This window comes from Hylobates moloch, unplaced genomic scaffold (genome assembly GCF_009828535.3).
Source record: "Hylobates moloch isolate HMO894 unplaced genomic scaffold, HMol_V3 SCAFFOLD_16, whole genome shotgun sequence".
Lineage (NCBI taxonomy): Eukaryota > Metazoa > Chordata > Mammalia > Primates > Hylobatidae > Hylobates > Hylobates moloch.
In genome coordinates this window covers 53,030,211-53,045,692 of record NW_026652291.1, presented here as the reverse complement: position 1 = coordinate 53,045,692, position 15,482 = coordinate 53,030,211, and the positions used below count along the sequence as shown (strand labels likewise).

Below are 15,482 nucleotides of genomic sequence, written 5' to 3'. Positions count from 1 at the left end.
CCCATTATCTAAAGAATAATTTAAAGTTCACCAGTAAGGACTTGAGACCCTTAATACTATGTTTGCAGAATATACCGTGTTTATTTCAAATTTTGTTTACCTACTCACCTAACTTTATTCAACATGTATCTGAGCACCTGCCTTTTGTAAGGCTTTGTAAAAGAAGAAAGTTTACTAAATATGATATATGCTCATTATCTTTGTGTTCACTTTTGGTTCCTCATTTTGCTTTACTAATTCATTTCATTACTGAAGAAAATAGTCTTTGGAGAATACTCAGCCATATTCATATTTAAGCAAGAAGTTCCATTTTAGAATAAAGCATGACTAATATAATGAAGTTAGGATAGGTGGCAAGCCATTCAGCACAATGTCTGCCTCATAATAAAAGTACAGTAAGTGTTTAAACTGAATTAATTCTGTTTAAATCTTTAAAGATAGAAATGTAGGTTTATGTTGATAACAAAGAAAGTTATTGATTTATTGTTTTAAGCCTTTGGAAACCTGTCTCTTAGTTTATGGTAGTTCAACTGTTAACATTTCAACTTTGCTTGCTATATGTTATTTATAGTGGTAGCACTTTAAAACACAAAATCAGAAGTATTTAAGAATTCTATATTACATGTTTTCAAAATTTTCTTTTTATATTCTCTTTATAGGTTATATGTAAAGTCAGATGTGCCACTGAACTTGACAGACACAAGTAAGTTTTATGAGTATCTAAATTTCTATCTAAAAGATCTGAAGCATTAATTCATTAATATTAAGGCTTAGTATCTAAAAAATCTAATTTTTTTTAATAGTAGACTTCTCGTGGTAGAAGGGAGTGGTTGTTGAGGGCACCTTCACGGTTTTATAGAAAACCAAGTTGTTAGATTGGTTCAAAGGAATCAAATTGAGTAGCCCACATTTCTCTCCCTTCAGCCATACAGCTGACTAATTTTTTGTTTTTTTTGCTGCTCTGTCCCTGCCCTGCTTCAAATGTTAGATCTAACTTGATGGGGTCCACTTTTGCCAAAGTTAGATTATGCTGTTTGGAGTGAGAATGTTCCATGAAATAAGTAATATTTCAGTACTGATCAATCTCAAAAGTAAGAGTCTTAGGCTAAGCTGTGGAGTCGGGAGATTGGGGTTTCCAACCCAATTTTCCCACTAACTTGCTGACTGTGCAACTCATGTACCCTCTACTAGTTTCTAAACTACTCTAATTGTCTGGATATGTAGGTAACTTCAAGATCCTTTTTGGGTTTCAAACTATGTAATTACTGTTTTTATTATTTAATCTGAGAGAACTTCAAAATACAACCTTTTAAAACTAAAATCTTTTTGCTTTGCATGTACACTAAGCAGTTTTGTTTGCTTGTTACAGATTGCACATTACCTTCATTTACCTCATTTAAACCATTTCCAAAGGCAGCTACTTTATGATTTCCACGATTGAAATGGCCAATATATCAGGAAGCCAGATAGATTTCAGCATCATATGTATTTAATTTGGAAGTATAAATGTGTTTGAACTGGGATTACATTTGTACAGATAGTTGTTACTGCTACTTGATACACATAGCAGCCTTAACTGAAGAGTTCTTATGAGGTAGCCTAAATTTTCTTAGGGGGAAGAGATTAAGGATTTTATGTGCAGAGTTGCTCTTCATGCACAGTAAATATGCAACTTTTTAAGAACATGAGGTATTAATGGGTGCTTGAAACTCTACATATACTGTCCCTCTGTTCTTCTTTAGTCAAGTTTAAAAGCATTTTTTGCTATAATCAGAAGTTCATAAGGAATATTGTTTAAAACATACTTTGTTTAACTCTTAAAATTTTTTTCCTTTTTTTTTTTTTTGATACAGTCTCGCACTCTCACCCAGGCCGGAGTGCAGTGGCGCTATCTTGGCTCACTGCAACCTCCACCTCCTGGATTCAAGTGATTCTCGTGCCTCAGCCTCCTGAATAGCTGGGACTACAGGCGTGTGCCACCATACCTGGCTAATTTTTGTATTTTTAGTAGAGATGTGGTTTCTCCACGTTGGCCAGGCTGGTCTCGAACTCCTGGCCTCAAGTGATCTGCCTGCCTCAGCCTCCCAAAGTTCTGAGATTACAGGCATGAGCCGCCATGCCTGGCCTAACTCTTAAAATTAATATTAGGTAATCAATATAAATTTAGATACAGTATATTAATTTTCAGGCACATTATAAAAGCCTGATAATTCTTGGATTGGAAAGGTTAATGAAAATATGCTTAATAGTTATAAAAATGAAAAATTCGGGATTACTTGAAATAGTGTTAAAATAGTCCAATCTTATTCCTGGTGGAGAAACTGAGTTCAGGTCAACCTGAGACTATTTCTGAATAAATGCTTAAATATCTATGCCATTCATAAACATTTCAAACTGAAGGAATTCTTGTACCTAACATAACACACTAATTCAGAATTAAATTTAATTGCTTATTAGTTATATAACCATCTAATATACTTTTTTTCTTTCAGAATTCTACTGCATTTGGGCTTTATAATGGCAAGCCTGCTCTTTTTAGTGGTGAACTTGACTTGTGCAATGCTAGTTCATGGAGATGTCCCAGAAAATCAGTTGAAATGGACTGTGTTTGTTCGAGCATTAATTAATGATAGCCTGTTTATTCTTTGTGCCATCTCTTTAGTTTGTTACATATGCAAAATTACAAAAATGTCATCAGCTAATGTCTACCTCGAATCAAAGGTAAGAATATTTCTTAAATTGGCACTTGAAAATCTAATTTCAAATTCTTACCCTACTAATCATATTTTAATGGAAAGTTCATATTGCTATTTTATTTTATTTTATTTGAGACAGGGTCTCACCATATTAGTCAGGCTAGAGTGCAGTGGCTATTCACACATGTAATCATTGTGCAGTACAGCCATGAGCTTTTGGGCTCAAGTGATCCTCTGCCTCAACCTCCCAAGTAGCTGGGGCTACAGGCATATTGCTTTTTTTAAAAATATCCTGAATGACAGTTACACTTTGAGCATGAAAGAATAATTAAAATTAAAAAATTAAAAAAGTTATTCAGTATTTGGTCCTTACTAAACAATAGTTTAAAGAAAAGAAGAAAGAATATACTAAGCATATTGTATTTTTTGTGATTCTACATTGGAGGCTAACCACATGAAATAAATCAGAATATATATGAATGGATCAAAAATAGTCTATAATATAAAGCCATGCTAGCATCTTAAGATTTTGCCCATTAAGGGTGGCGGGGTTAGCAATGTTAAGATGTCATATAGGTAAAAGTGGTTTTTATTTGTATAAAGGTTAGAAAATGTTACTTCACCCAGTAATATGAAGTCTATATGATATTTGAAACAACTAATTGTGTAGCAAAATTTATAAATGCCTTGCTTCTCCCTTGCCTTATACTTTGGATCAGCAAACAGAAGCCAGATAGTAGCCCATTAACAAAGAAACATGGAAGTTTCTACCATTGTTGATTGACCATGTGATTGAGTAGAAAATTGATCATCACAGTTTATGTGTGGCATTGGGTGCGAGGGGGTAGATATGTGGATGTTGGGGTATGGGTATGTACATAAATACATTTTTACAATCACTTCCACAGGAGAGCTTGCTTTCTTGCTTTAATTTGACATCATTGCCTATTCACTAATAATAAGTTGAGATAGTATCTTAGACAGTTAAAACAGTCCTCTGAAATATTTTTAGGCTTCTATATTGTCATTATCCTTAATATAGTCCTAGTAAAGTAAGGTACTATAATTAAATATATGGTAATCAACTTGTCCTTTAAATGTAGGCAGAGATTTTAATTTTACTTTTTAAATATATTTCAGTGGAATGCTGGGGGAGATACTATGTGTGTGTGTGTGTGTGTGTGTGTATATATATATAGGGAGAGAGAGAGAGAGAAAGAGAGAGAAGAGACAAAGAAAATCAGACTTTCAAACTTATTAATCTTACCTGGAAAATTATTTTATTAAATTTCTGGTCTAGTTTGCTCCTAGCTAAATATTTTAGCTAATTCAGGCTTTGGTTTGACTGTTAAGAATAATACTGTCACTGTTACAGTCCATAATCTTTTGGTAGGAGCAATGGCATCTTTACTTAGTATAATAACATCACTATAGAATTCATACCTGTTGCTTTTCTAGGGATAAAGCATAAATAGATGTTGAATTTCAAGTGCTTCTTCTCTAGATACCTAGTGTATTTCTAAGTTTGGTTTTTTACTCACTTTGAAATATATAATACTCTGAATAAAAATCACCAATCTGAGAAGAAAATTTCATTTACTAAATCCTCCAGAATTATTAGAACACCGTTCCCTTACTATCATATGAAAGGTATTCACTTATTTATTATTATTTAAAGTTTTAAATTTAAAAGCTGCATGGATTCAGAATTATCTAGGAATACTACAGATATACATGTTCAGACATGTTCACCTATAAAGGTAGATGACATACTAGATGATTTGTGTAATATTGTAATGTTAAGTAGTTCCCAATCTTCCTAACTAGATTATAAACTTCTGTATTCAAAGAGCGTGTCATCTAGCTTTCATGTTCTTGTAAAATCACTAGACTCATTTTTGACTTTTGACTTCTGTAACAGTGTACAATAATAGTCATTCCTTTTATTCAATCAACAAGTGTTTATTGAGCATCTACCTCTTTCACTTTCTGGGGTTTTTTTTGTTGTTTCTCTCTCTCTCTCTCTCTCTCTCTCTCTCTCTCTCTCTCTATCTCAATACCTTTGGTACTCTTTCACTATTAAACTGACCCTATTTCTTGTTGTCTTTAAGAGCATTTCCTTAAAGTTCAGACTCTGGTCTTCTGTCTTCCTCTTTTCATTCTTTCTTCCTTCCTTTACATGTTCTGTGACAATAAGATCCTCTGTAATTTGTCTCAACCAATCTTACCTTCCTTATTTCCAAATAAAACACAGTATGCCCTCTATCTCTATATTCTCAGGCTGTTTTATTATCCAGGAACGGCTTTCCTCTCACACCTCTCTATCTGATTGTTCATATCTTATCTAACTTTAAAGACCTCACTTAATCTTGCCCCTTTTTATGAACTCAATTTGATCCCTTCTCCCCCAACTCTAAAATAAAATTTAGAAATAACTCACTATCTAAATTATCTTAAAATTTTATTTATTTCTCTTGGGTCACTTATCAGTTTATACAAAGTGGCATTTGTATGTGCAATCTAATTTTTTTGTATTTTTTATTTGACGTCATATTTAGTTGTACATATTTTTGGGGTACATGTGTTATTTTGCTACATGTATACAATATGTAATAATCAAATCAGGCTAATTGGGATATCATCACCTCAAACATTTATATTTTCGTATTGGGAACATTACAGTTCTTTCTAGTTATTTTGAGACATATAATAAATTGTTATTCTTTTTTTAACATTTACTTTTTTTTTATTATACTTTAGGGTTTTAGGGTACATGTGCACAATGTGCAGGTTTGTTACATATGTATCCATGTGCCATGTTGATTTCCTGCACCCATTAACTCGTCATTTAGCATTAGGTGTTTCTAGTTATTTTGAGACATATAATAAATTGTTATTAACTATAATTTCCATAATGTACAATCGAATACTTACTCCTTCTATCTAACTGTATTTTTGTACTCATCAGCTAACTTCTCTTCATCCTCCCCTACCACTCTTCCTTTTCCAGCCTCTAGTAACCATTATTCTACTCTACCTCCATGAGATCCACTTTTGTAGCTCCCACATATGAGTGAGAACATGCAGTATATTTGTCTTTCTGTGCCTGGCTTATTTCACTTAACATAATGAACTCCAGGTCCATCCATGTTGTTTCAAATGACAGGATTTCATTCTTTTTATGCCCATGTAATAGTCCATTGTATACATATACCACATTTTTTTATTCATTCATCTGTTGATGGACACTTAGGTTGATTCCATATCTTGGCTATTATGAATAGTGCTACAATAAATATGGGAGTGCACCTGTCTCTTTGACATAGGAATTTCCTTTCTCTTGGATATCTACCCAGCAGTGAGATTTCTGGATCATATGGTAGTTCTATTTTTAGTTTTTCAAGGAACCTCCATACTGCTTTTTGGGGTTGTTTGTTTTTGAGATGGAGTCTTGCTCTTTTGCCGAGGCTGGAGTACAGTGGCACACTCTTGGCTCACTGCAACCTCTGCCTCCCAGGTTCAAGTAATTCTCCTGCCTCAGCCTCCCGAGTAGCTGGGATTACAGGTGCCTGACACCATGCCTGGCTAAAATTTTTTTGTGTTATTAGTAGAGACAGAGTTTCACCATGTTGGCCAGGCTGGTCTCGACCTCCTGACCTCAAGTAATCCACCTTCCTTGGCCTCCCAAAGTGCTGGGATTACAGATGGGAGCCACTGCTCCCAGCCTCATACTGTTTTTCATAACGGTTGTCCTACTTTACATTCCCATCAACAGTGTACAAGCATTCCCCTTTCTCTGCATCTCTGCCAGCACTTGATTTTTTGTCTTTTTGATAATAACCATTCTAAGTATAGTGAGATGATAACCCATTGTGGTTTTGATTTGCATTTCCCTGATGATTGATGTTGGATTTTTTCATTTAACTGTTGGCTATTTGTATGTCTGCTTTTGTAGAGATATCTATTCAGGTATGTTGCCCATTTTTAATTTGATTATCTATCTTTTTGCTATTGATTGTTTGAGTTCCTTATATATTCTGGTTATTAATCCCTTGTTGAATGGATAACTTGTAAATATTTACTCCCATTCTGTAGGTTGTCACTTCACTTTGTTAATTGTTTCCTTTGCTGTGCAGGAGCTTTTTAGCTTGATGTATTCCCATTTGTCTATTATTACTTTGGTTGCCTATGCTTTTGAGGTCTTACCCAAAAAATATTTGCCCAGATGAAGGTCCTGGAGCATTTCCCCAGTGTTTTCTTCTAGTACTTTCATAGTTTCAGGTCTTACATTTGTGTTTTAAATCCATTTATGTAGATGGTGAGAGATGGGGCTTTTTTTTTTTTTTTTTTTTTTTTTTAGGCAGTCTAGCTCTGTCTGTCACCCAGACTGTAGTGCAGTGTTGTGATCTTGGCTCACTACAACTTCCACCTCCCAGGTTCAAGCGATTCTCCAGCCTCAGCCTCCCAGGTAGCTGGAATTACAGGTGCTCACCACCACCCCTGGCTAATTTTTTTGTATTTTTAGTAGAGATGGGGTTTTGCCACATTGGCCAGCCTGCTCTAAAACTCCTGATCTCAGGTGATCCACCTGCCTTGGCCTCCCAAAGTGCTAGGATTACAGGCATGAGCCACCGCGCGCAGCCAAAATGGGGCTGTTTAACTCCCCTGCATATGGATAACCAGTTTTCCCAGCACCATTTATTGAGATCATGACTTTCCCCAGTGTATGTTCTGGGTGTCTTTGTCAAAAATAAGTTGGCTGTAAGTGTGTAGATTAATTTCTGAGTTCTGTGTTCTATTCCACTGGTCTGTGTGTCTGTTTTTTGCCAGTACCATGCTGTTTTGGATACTATAGCTTTGCAGTATAATTTAAAATCAAATATTGCGATGCTTCCAACTTCATTCTTTTTACTCAGGATTGCTTTAGCTATTCAGGGTCTTTTGTGGTTCCATATAATTTTAAGATTTTTCTTATATTTCTTTGAAGAATGCAATTGCTATTTTGACAGATATTTCATTAGCTAAATATTTTAGCTAATTCAGGCTTTGGTTTGACTGTTAAGAATAATACTGTCACTGTTACGGTCCATAATCTTTTGGTAGGAGCAATGGCATCTTTACTTAGTATAATAACATCACTATAGAATTATACTATTTACAGTATATCACTGTAAATCACTTTGGGTAGTATAGAAATTTTCACAATATTGATTCTTTCAATTAATGAGCATGGGATGTCTTTCCATTTTTTGTGTCCTCTTCAATTTCTTTCTTCACTACTTCATGGTTTTCATTATAGAGATCTTTTACTTCTTAGGTTTAATTTATTCCTAGGTACTTTTTGGTAGCTGTTGTAAATGAGATTGATTTCTTGATTTCTTTTTCAGATTGATCACTGTTAGCATATAGAAACACTACTGATTTTTGTATGTTGATTTTGTATCCTTCAATTTTGCTGATCATTTATCAGTTCTAATAGTTTTTTGTGGAATCTTTAAGTTTTTCAAAATATGAGATCATGTAATCTGTAACAAGGATTAATTCGACTTCTTCCTTTCTAGTCTAGATGCCCATTATTTCTCTTTCCTAATTGCTCTGGCTTAGACTTCGAGTACTATATTGTGTAAAAGTGGTGAAAGTGGGCATCCTTATGTTGTTCCAGATTTTAGTGGAAAGGCTTTCAATTTTTCCCCATTCAATATAGTATTAGTTGTGTTTTTGTCATATTTAGACTTTATCTTGCTGAGGTATGTTCTGTACCCTAATTTTTTAGGGCTTTTATCATGAAAGGATGTTGAATTTTATTGAATGCTTTTTAAGCATCTATTGAAATGAACATATGGTTTTTGTTCTTCATTCTGTTGCTGTAGTATATCACATTTGTTGATTTGTGTACATCGAGCCTTCCTTGCATCCCTGGGATAAATCAACTTGATCATGGCAAATGATTTTTTCAATGTGTTCTTGAATTCTGTTTGCCAGTATTTTGTCAAGGTTGTTTGCATCTATTTTCATCAGAGATGTTGGCCTGTAGAGTTTTTTGTTGTTTGTCTGTTTTTCTGGTTTTGGTATCAGGGTAATGCTAGCCTCATAGAATGAGTTTGGAAATATTCCCTCTTCTTCAATTTTTTGAAATTGAGCAGAATTGGTATTAGTTCTTCTTTAAACTTTCAGTGGAATTTAGCTGTGAAGCCATAAGGTCCTGTGCTTTTCTTTGTTGGGGGACTTTATTACTGTTTTAATATTGTTACTCATTATTGGTGTATTCAGGTTTTCTTCATTATTCAATCATGTTAGGTTATATGTGTTCAGGAACTTACCCATTTCTTCCAGGTTTTCTAATTTGTTGGCATGTAGTTCGTAATAGTCTCGAATGATTTCTTGTATTTCTGTGGTATCTGTTATAATGTTTCCTTTTTCTTTTTCTTTTTTATTTTACATGAATAGTGCTTTTATTTATTAACTAAATTTGTTTATTTACTTTGAGACAGTGTCTCGCCGTGTCACCCAGGCTGGAGTGGGAAATGGTGTGATCTCAGCTCACTACAGCCTGGACCTCCCAGGCTCAAGTGATCCTCCCACCTCAGACTCCCAGGGCTGGGACTACAGGCATGTGCCACCACACCCAGCCAATTTTTTAAATTTTTTGTAGACAGGATCTGTGTTGTCCAGGCTGCTAATGTTTCTCTTTTCATCTCTAGTTTTAATTATTTGAGTCTTCTCTTTTTCTTAGTCTAGCTAAGTTTGTTGATTTATTTTTTCAAAAAAACAAACTTTTTGTTTTGTTCCTCTTTTGTACTTTTTTAAGTCTCAATTTCATTTATTTCTGCTTTAATCTTCATTATTTCTTTCCTTCTACTAATTTTGGCTTTGGCTTGCTCTTGCTTTTCTGTTTCCTTGAGACACATTATTAGATTGTTTATTTGAAGTCTTTCTATTTTTTTGATGGAGGCATTTACTGCTATACACTTCCCTCTTGCTACTGCATTTGCTGTATCCTATCGTTTCTGGTATGTTGTGTTTCCATTTTTGTTTTTCTCAAGAAATTTTTTAATTTCCTTAACTTATTCGTTGAGCCATTGATCATTCAGGAACATGTTATTTAATTTCCAAGTATTTTTACAGTTTCAGAAGTTCCTCCTGTTACTGATTTCTAGTGTTACTCTTTTGCAGCCAGGAAAGATATTGATATGATTTGACTTCATTTAATTAATTTGTTGAGACTTGTTTTCTGGCCTAACATATGATCTATTCTGGAGAATGTTTTAGGTACTGATGAGAAAAATGTGCATTCTGCAGCAGTTAGATGAAATGTTTTATGGATGTCTGTTAGGGCTAGTTGGTTTAGAGTGTAATTTATCTCCAATGTTTCTTTGTTGATTTTCCACCTGGATGATCTGTCCATTGCTAAAAGTGAGGTGTTGAAGTCCCCTACTGCTACTGTATTGCAGTTTATCTCTCCCTTTAGCTTTGCTAATATTAATATTTGCTTCATATATTTGGGTGTTCTTGGTGTTGGATGTGCATATATTTATTGTTGTCATGTCTTCTTGCTCAGTTGACTGACCCCTTTGTATAATGACGTTTGTGTCTTTTTACAATTTTTGACTTAAAGTCTATTTTATCTGGCCAAGTGCAGTGGTTCGTGCCTGTAATCCCAGCACTTTGGGAAGCCAAGGTGGGCAGATGGCTTGGCTCAGGAGTTCAAGACCAGCCTGGCCAACATGGCAAAACCCCGTCTCTACTAAAAATACAAAAATTAGCTGGGCATGGTGGCGCATGCCTGTAATCCCAGCTGCTTGGGAGGCTGAGGCACAAGAATCGCTTGAGCACAGGAGGTGGAGGTTGCAGTGAGCTGAGCTCACACCACTGTACTACAGCCTGGGCAGCAGAGAGAGACTCTGTCTCAAAAAAAAAAAAGAAAAAGAAAAAGAAAAGGTCTATTTTATCTGATATGAATATAGCTCTTCCTACTCCTTTCTGGTTTCCATTTGCATGGAATATCTTTTTCCATCCCCTCACTTTCAGTGTATGTGTGTCTTTACAGGTGAAGTGATTTTCCTGTAGGCAACATATAGTTAGATCATGTTTTTTAATCCATTCAGCCACTCTGTATCTTTTAATTAGACAGTTTAATCCATTTACACTCAATGTTACTATTGATACATCAGGATTTACTGCCATTTTTGCTTCTTTTCTAACTCCTCTCTTCCTTTCTTCCTTTTTTACTATCTTCCTTTGTGGTTAAGTGATTTCTCTGGCAGTGTGTTTTAATCTATTGCTTTTTATTTTTAGTGTATCTGTTATAGATTTTTGCTTTGTGGTTACCATGAGGCTTACAAAAAATATTCTGTAGTTACAACAAGTTATTTAAGATTAATAACAACTTTACTTTGATCGCAAAAAGAAAAGAAACAAAGAACACTGTACACATTAGCTCCATTCTCTTCCCCACATTTTGAATGTTTGATGTCACAATTTGCATTTTTATATTGCCTGTCTCTTGGTAAATTGTAGTCACTATTTTTAATACTTCTGTCTTTTAGTCTTCTTAGTAAATATATAAGTGGTTTATGCATCATGATTATAATATTAGTGTAACAATCATGTTAACAGTCTTTTTCTTGTGGTTTAAAAAAATTCCCTTTAGCATTTATTGTAGGACAGCTCTGGTGATAAATTCCCAGTTTTTGTTTGTGAAAGTCTATCTCTCTTTCACTTCTAAATAATAGCTTTGCTAGGTAGAGTATTCTTAGAAGGCATTTTTTTTTTTCCATCAGCACTCTGAATATATCATCCCATTCACTCCTGGCCCATAATGTTTCTGCTGAGAAGTCTGCTGCCAGGTGTATTGTATCTTTCCTAAATGTTATTTGCATCTTTACTCTTGCTGCTTTCAGGATCTTCTCTTTGTCTTTCACCTTTGAGAGTTTGATTATATGTCTTAGAGTATCTTTACTTGGATTGACTCTGATTGGTGACCTTTGACTTTCCTGTACCTGGATGTTTATATCTTTCTCCAGGTTTGGGAAGTTTTCTGTTATTATTTCTTCAAATAAACTTTCTACCCATCTTTCTCAGTTCCCTGCCTAACTCCAACACCCCAAATATTTGCTTTTTTATGTTGGCCCACAGATTCATAAGCTTTCTTCATTTCTTTTTTTTCTTTTTTCTCCTCTGTGTATTTTCAACTAGTCTGTTTTCAAGCTCGCTGATTGTTCTGTTTAACCAATTCTGCTACTGTTGCTCCCTATTGCATCTTTCATTTCATTCATTGTATTTTCAGCTCCCGAGTTTCTGTTTGATCGTTTTTATTATTTCAATCTCTGCATTAAATTTCTTTGATATATTCCTCAATTGAGTCTCTGTGATTTCCTGAAGTTCATTGACCTTCCTTAAAACAGCTATTTAAAATTCTTTGAGAGATCTCACATCTCTATCACTTTGGGGTAAGTGGAACCTTATTTTATCCATTTGATGAGGTCATATTTCTCTGAATGTTCTTGATGCTTGTGGAAGTATGACAGTGTCTATACACCAAGGGGTTACATTTTTATTTTAGTTTTCACAGTCTGGCTTTGTTTATGCCTGGCCTTCTTCAGAGGGCCTTCCAGGGATTCTAAACAGACTGACTTGTGTTTCCTAAGCCTGTATCCACTGCAGTTGTCTCAGCACTGGAGGACGCTCTAAGCCTAGGCTTGCTCCATGTCTTGTGAGGGCTCGGAAGTTGATGCCAATTTCTGGCCCAGATGGATCTGGGGAAGACACAAGGAAGGTATTGGGGCTGGGTGGGAATGCTGGCCAGGGACCTGAGTCCAGAAAACTGTCCCAGTGGCCCATATGGGTCTGCCTCCCAGCAGGTATTTACACATGAGTAGGTGGAGCTTAAGAGGCAAAGGCAGTATGACTTCAGTGGCATGTAAGACCTGGCCTTTGCCTATTTTTGTGATTCCCCTACCACTATCACTCTCCTCTTCCTTTTCTAGCCACATAGGCTTTTTGTGCCCCAACTTCTCACTACAAAACATATACTAAGTTTATTCCAGCCATATAGGCTTTGTATTGTATATATTGTTCCCTCTGCCTAAATTGCATTTTCTACAGGTACCTATGTGATGGCTTCTTTGCATTCAGGCCTCAGTCGCTTTTTCAAAGTTGCTCTTCTTCACTACCCAAATAAGACTATTCCCCATTCTGATTACTACATCTGTCACCCTCTTTTGTTATCTTCACAGCATTTATCAGTAGCCAAAATTATTTCTTCATTTATTTTCATACTTATTTTCTGCTTCTCCCTGCTAAAGTATAAACCAGGAAAGGAGCTCTCTTATGTGTCTTATCGATTTTTCAGTCCTCTTCTAAAATAATGCCTGGCATATTTTAGTGAAGTGAAGATAAGGGTAGTCTCCCCTTATCTACGGTTTCCTTTCCACGATTTCAGTTACTGCAGTCAACCTTAGTCTGAAAGTAGGTGAGTACAGTACAGTAAAATATATTGAGAGAGACAGATGACCACATTCACATATCTTTTATTACAGCATTTTGTTATAATTATTCCATTTTATTATTTTGTTAATTTCTTACTATGCCTGATTTATAAATTAAATTTTATTATAGGTATGTATGGATAAAAAAAAAATAGTACATATGGGGTTTGGTACTATCCATAGTTTCAGGCATCCACTTAGGGTTTTGGAACAAATACCCTATGGGTAAGGAGGGGACGACTGTAGTAGATATTCAGTAAATATTTGTTGAATAAATACATTCTATGCTTGCATATAGTCTTAGCCAGAGCAGGTTTACTCTAGTAACCAAATAAGCCTTCACAACTGGGTTGTATCAAGAGCAAATTGAACCATTAAACATGCCCAAGTTCACATAGTTGAACCAGGATTCAAACTCAAGTCTGACCGTAGGTCTCTGCTAGTAACCACCATGGATTGACTCCATTTACATCACCCTGTGTTTACTTACAATCTTTTAGGTATATATTTTTATATAGGTTTTAATTTACATGGATATGTTTGCTTATTAATAACATTATTCACATAAATTCTTATTGGATTTTGCCATAATGCTCTCCAAAAGAATAAATCATTTTATAATGCTATCATTAATATAAAAGTATACCTTGTTTCCTCTGCTCCATCAATATTTGGGTCTAAATTTTATTTATTTTGGTTTCTTCATTGATATGCCTTAAAAGCTTTAATTTAGATTTATCTAATGGATATGCATTTATAATTCATGTAGATAATTATTCACATTTCTGTATGTATAAACTATTTCTCAATGATTTGTAGAGTGGAATCTGGGAATTTATTCTTTATATATTTGGCATGTGTGATTTCTGTTTATATTAAAATGTTATATTTTTTAAGAATGATAGCTTCATAAGTCTTATGTGTACCTAGTTATGAATATTTAATCTTATTAAATTCTTGTTAATTACTTTATATTGCTACAGTTTCCCTTTTCTATTTGTTATACAAATATAGTAAATTGTTTGACTAGATTTTTGTTATATTCCTTGAATTTTAAGGATACAACCTCCTTTTGTTATTTTTTGTTATTTTTTTAATTTTTGTATTTTCATTATATTATTTAAAATGTTATTAAACCTACACTTGAAGTAAAATTAACCAAATTTTTTTGACTTTTTAGTATCTTTTCAGGTTTCAGGATATAAATGTATTTCAAATAAACTGTACACTACATAGTACAAAGTAGTAATAACTCAAGGTCTAGAGTTATATTGCTGGATTTAAATCAGAGATCTGCCATTTATCAGCTCTATGACTTTAACCTCTCTATCCACCTTTAAACTGAAGATAAAGTATAGTAATCATGTCCATAGTGGTGTTGCAAGGATGAAATGTTAATATATGGAAAGTCATAGTGCCATTACTTGGCACTAAAAATGTAAATGTTGACTCGCTATCATCTTCATCATCATATTTTGACATAGTTTATAGAATAGGCTTGTTCTTACAAAACTTGGAAAAATCCTTTCATTACCCATTTGGCAGAATGTTGTTCTTTGGTAAGCTTTTTTGGTTTTCTTTTGTTTTTCACTGTTGTCTGTTAACTGGTTTTATTTCTACCAGACTTGCTGTTTTATAGTTGTATGGGCAGTTAGCCATATTATCCTTACTAAAAATGTATTTTTTCTGATTATTAAAACTTGGCAATATGAAAGAATATGATTTCTTTAATGTTCTAAACAGCAGTAGTGTCACCACTGACACTTAACTGTATTTGGAACTCAGTGTAAATGTAAATATAATTTTATGCCCTGCTTTTCCCCTTATACTAGTAAAGGATTTTCTCATGCTATTAAAAATTCTTTTTAAGGCTGCGTAACATTTCATTGTATACCAAAATTAATTATTATCCTACTGATAGGCCTTTAAGTGGTTTTCACAAAAGAATGTCAGCCTCCATAATGTTAATTTTCTTCAAAATCAGTTTTGTTTTGCTTTTTATTTTTAGTAAGAGTTAGAGGTTTTAGTAATTACATCTAGAACTGTCTACCCCAGCCTCAGTTTACAGAGCATTCATGTACCTTTTATGTTATGATTTTCATTACTTTTTTTTTCTTAATAGGGACACATTCTCACTGTGTCACCCAGGCTGGAGTGTAGTGGCGCAATTATAGCTTACTGTAACCTCAAACTCCTGGGCTTGTGTAATTCTTCTACCTCAGCCTCCCAAGTAGCTAGGACTGCAAGCATTCACCACCACACTCAGCTTTCTTTTTTTTTTTTTTTTTTTTTTTTTTTT

The 15,482-nt window shown here is 34.4% G+C and overlaps 1 protein-coding gene across 1 annotated transcript in view; it reads left to right on the top strand.

The window, feature by feature from the left end:
* The window catches only part of GPR137C (G protein-coupled receptor 137C), a 78,274-nt gene that overhangs the window by 37,397 nt on the left and 25,395 nt on the right, over positions 1-15,482 (top strand). The window contains exons 2-3 of the mRNA XM_032135101.1: positions 660-703; positions 2,493-2,721. Coding sequence (XP_031990992.1) covers positions 660-703; positions 2,493-2,721 — 273 coding nt within the window. The remainder of the gene's footprint in view (positions 1-659; positions 704-2,492; positions 2,722-15,482) is intronic.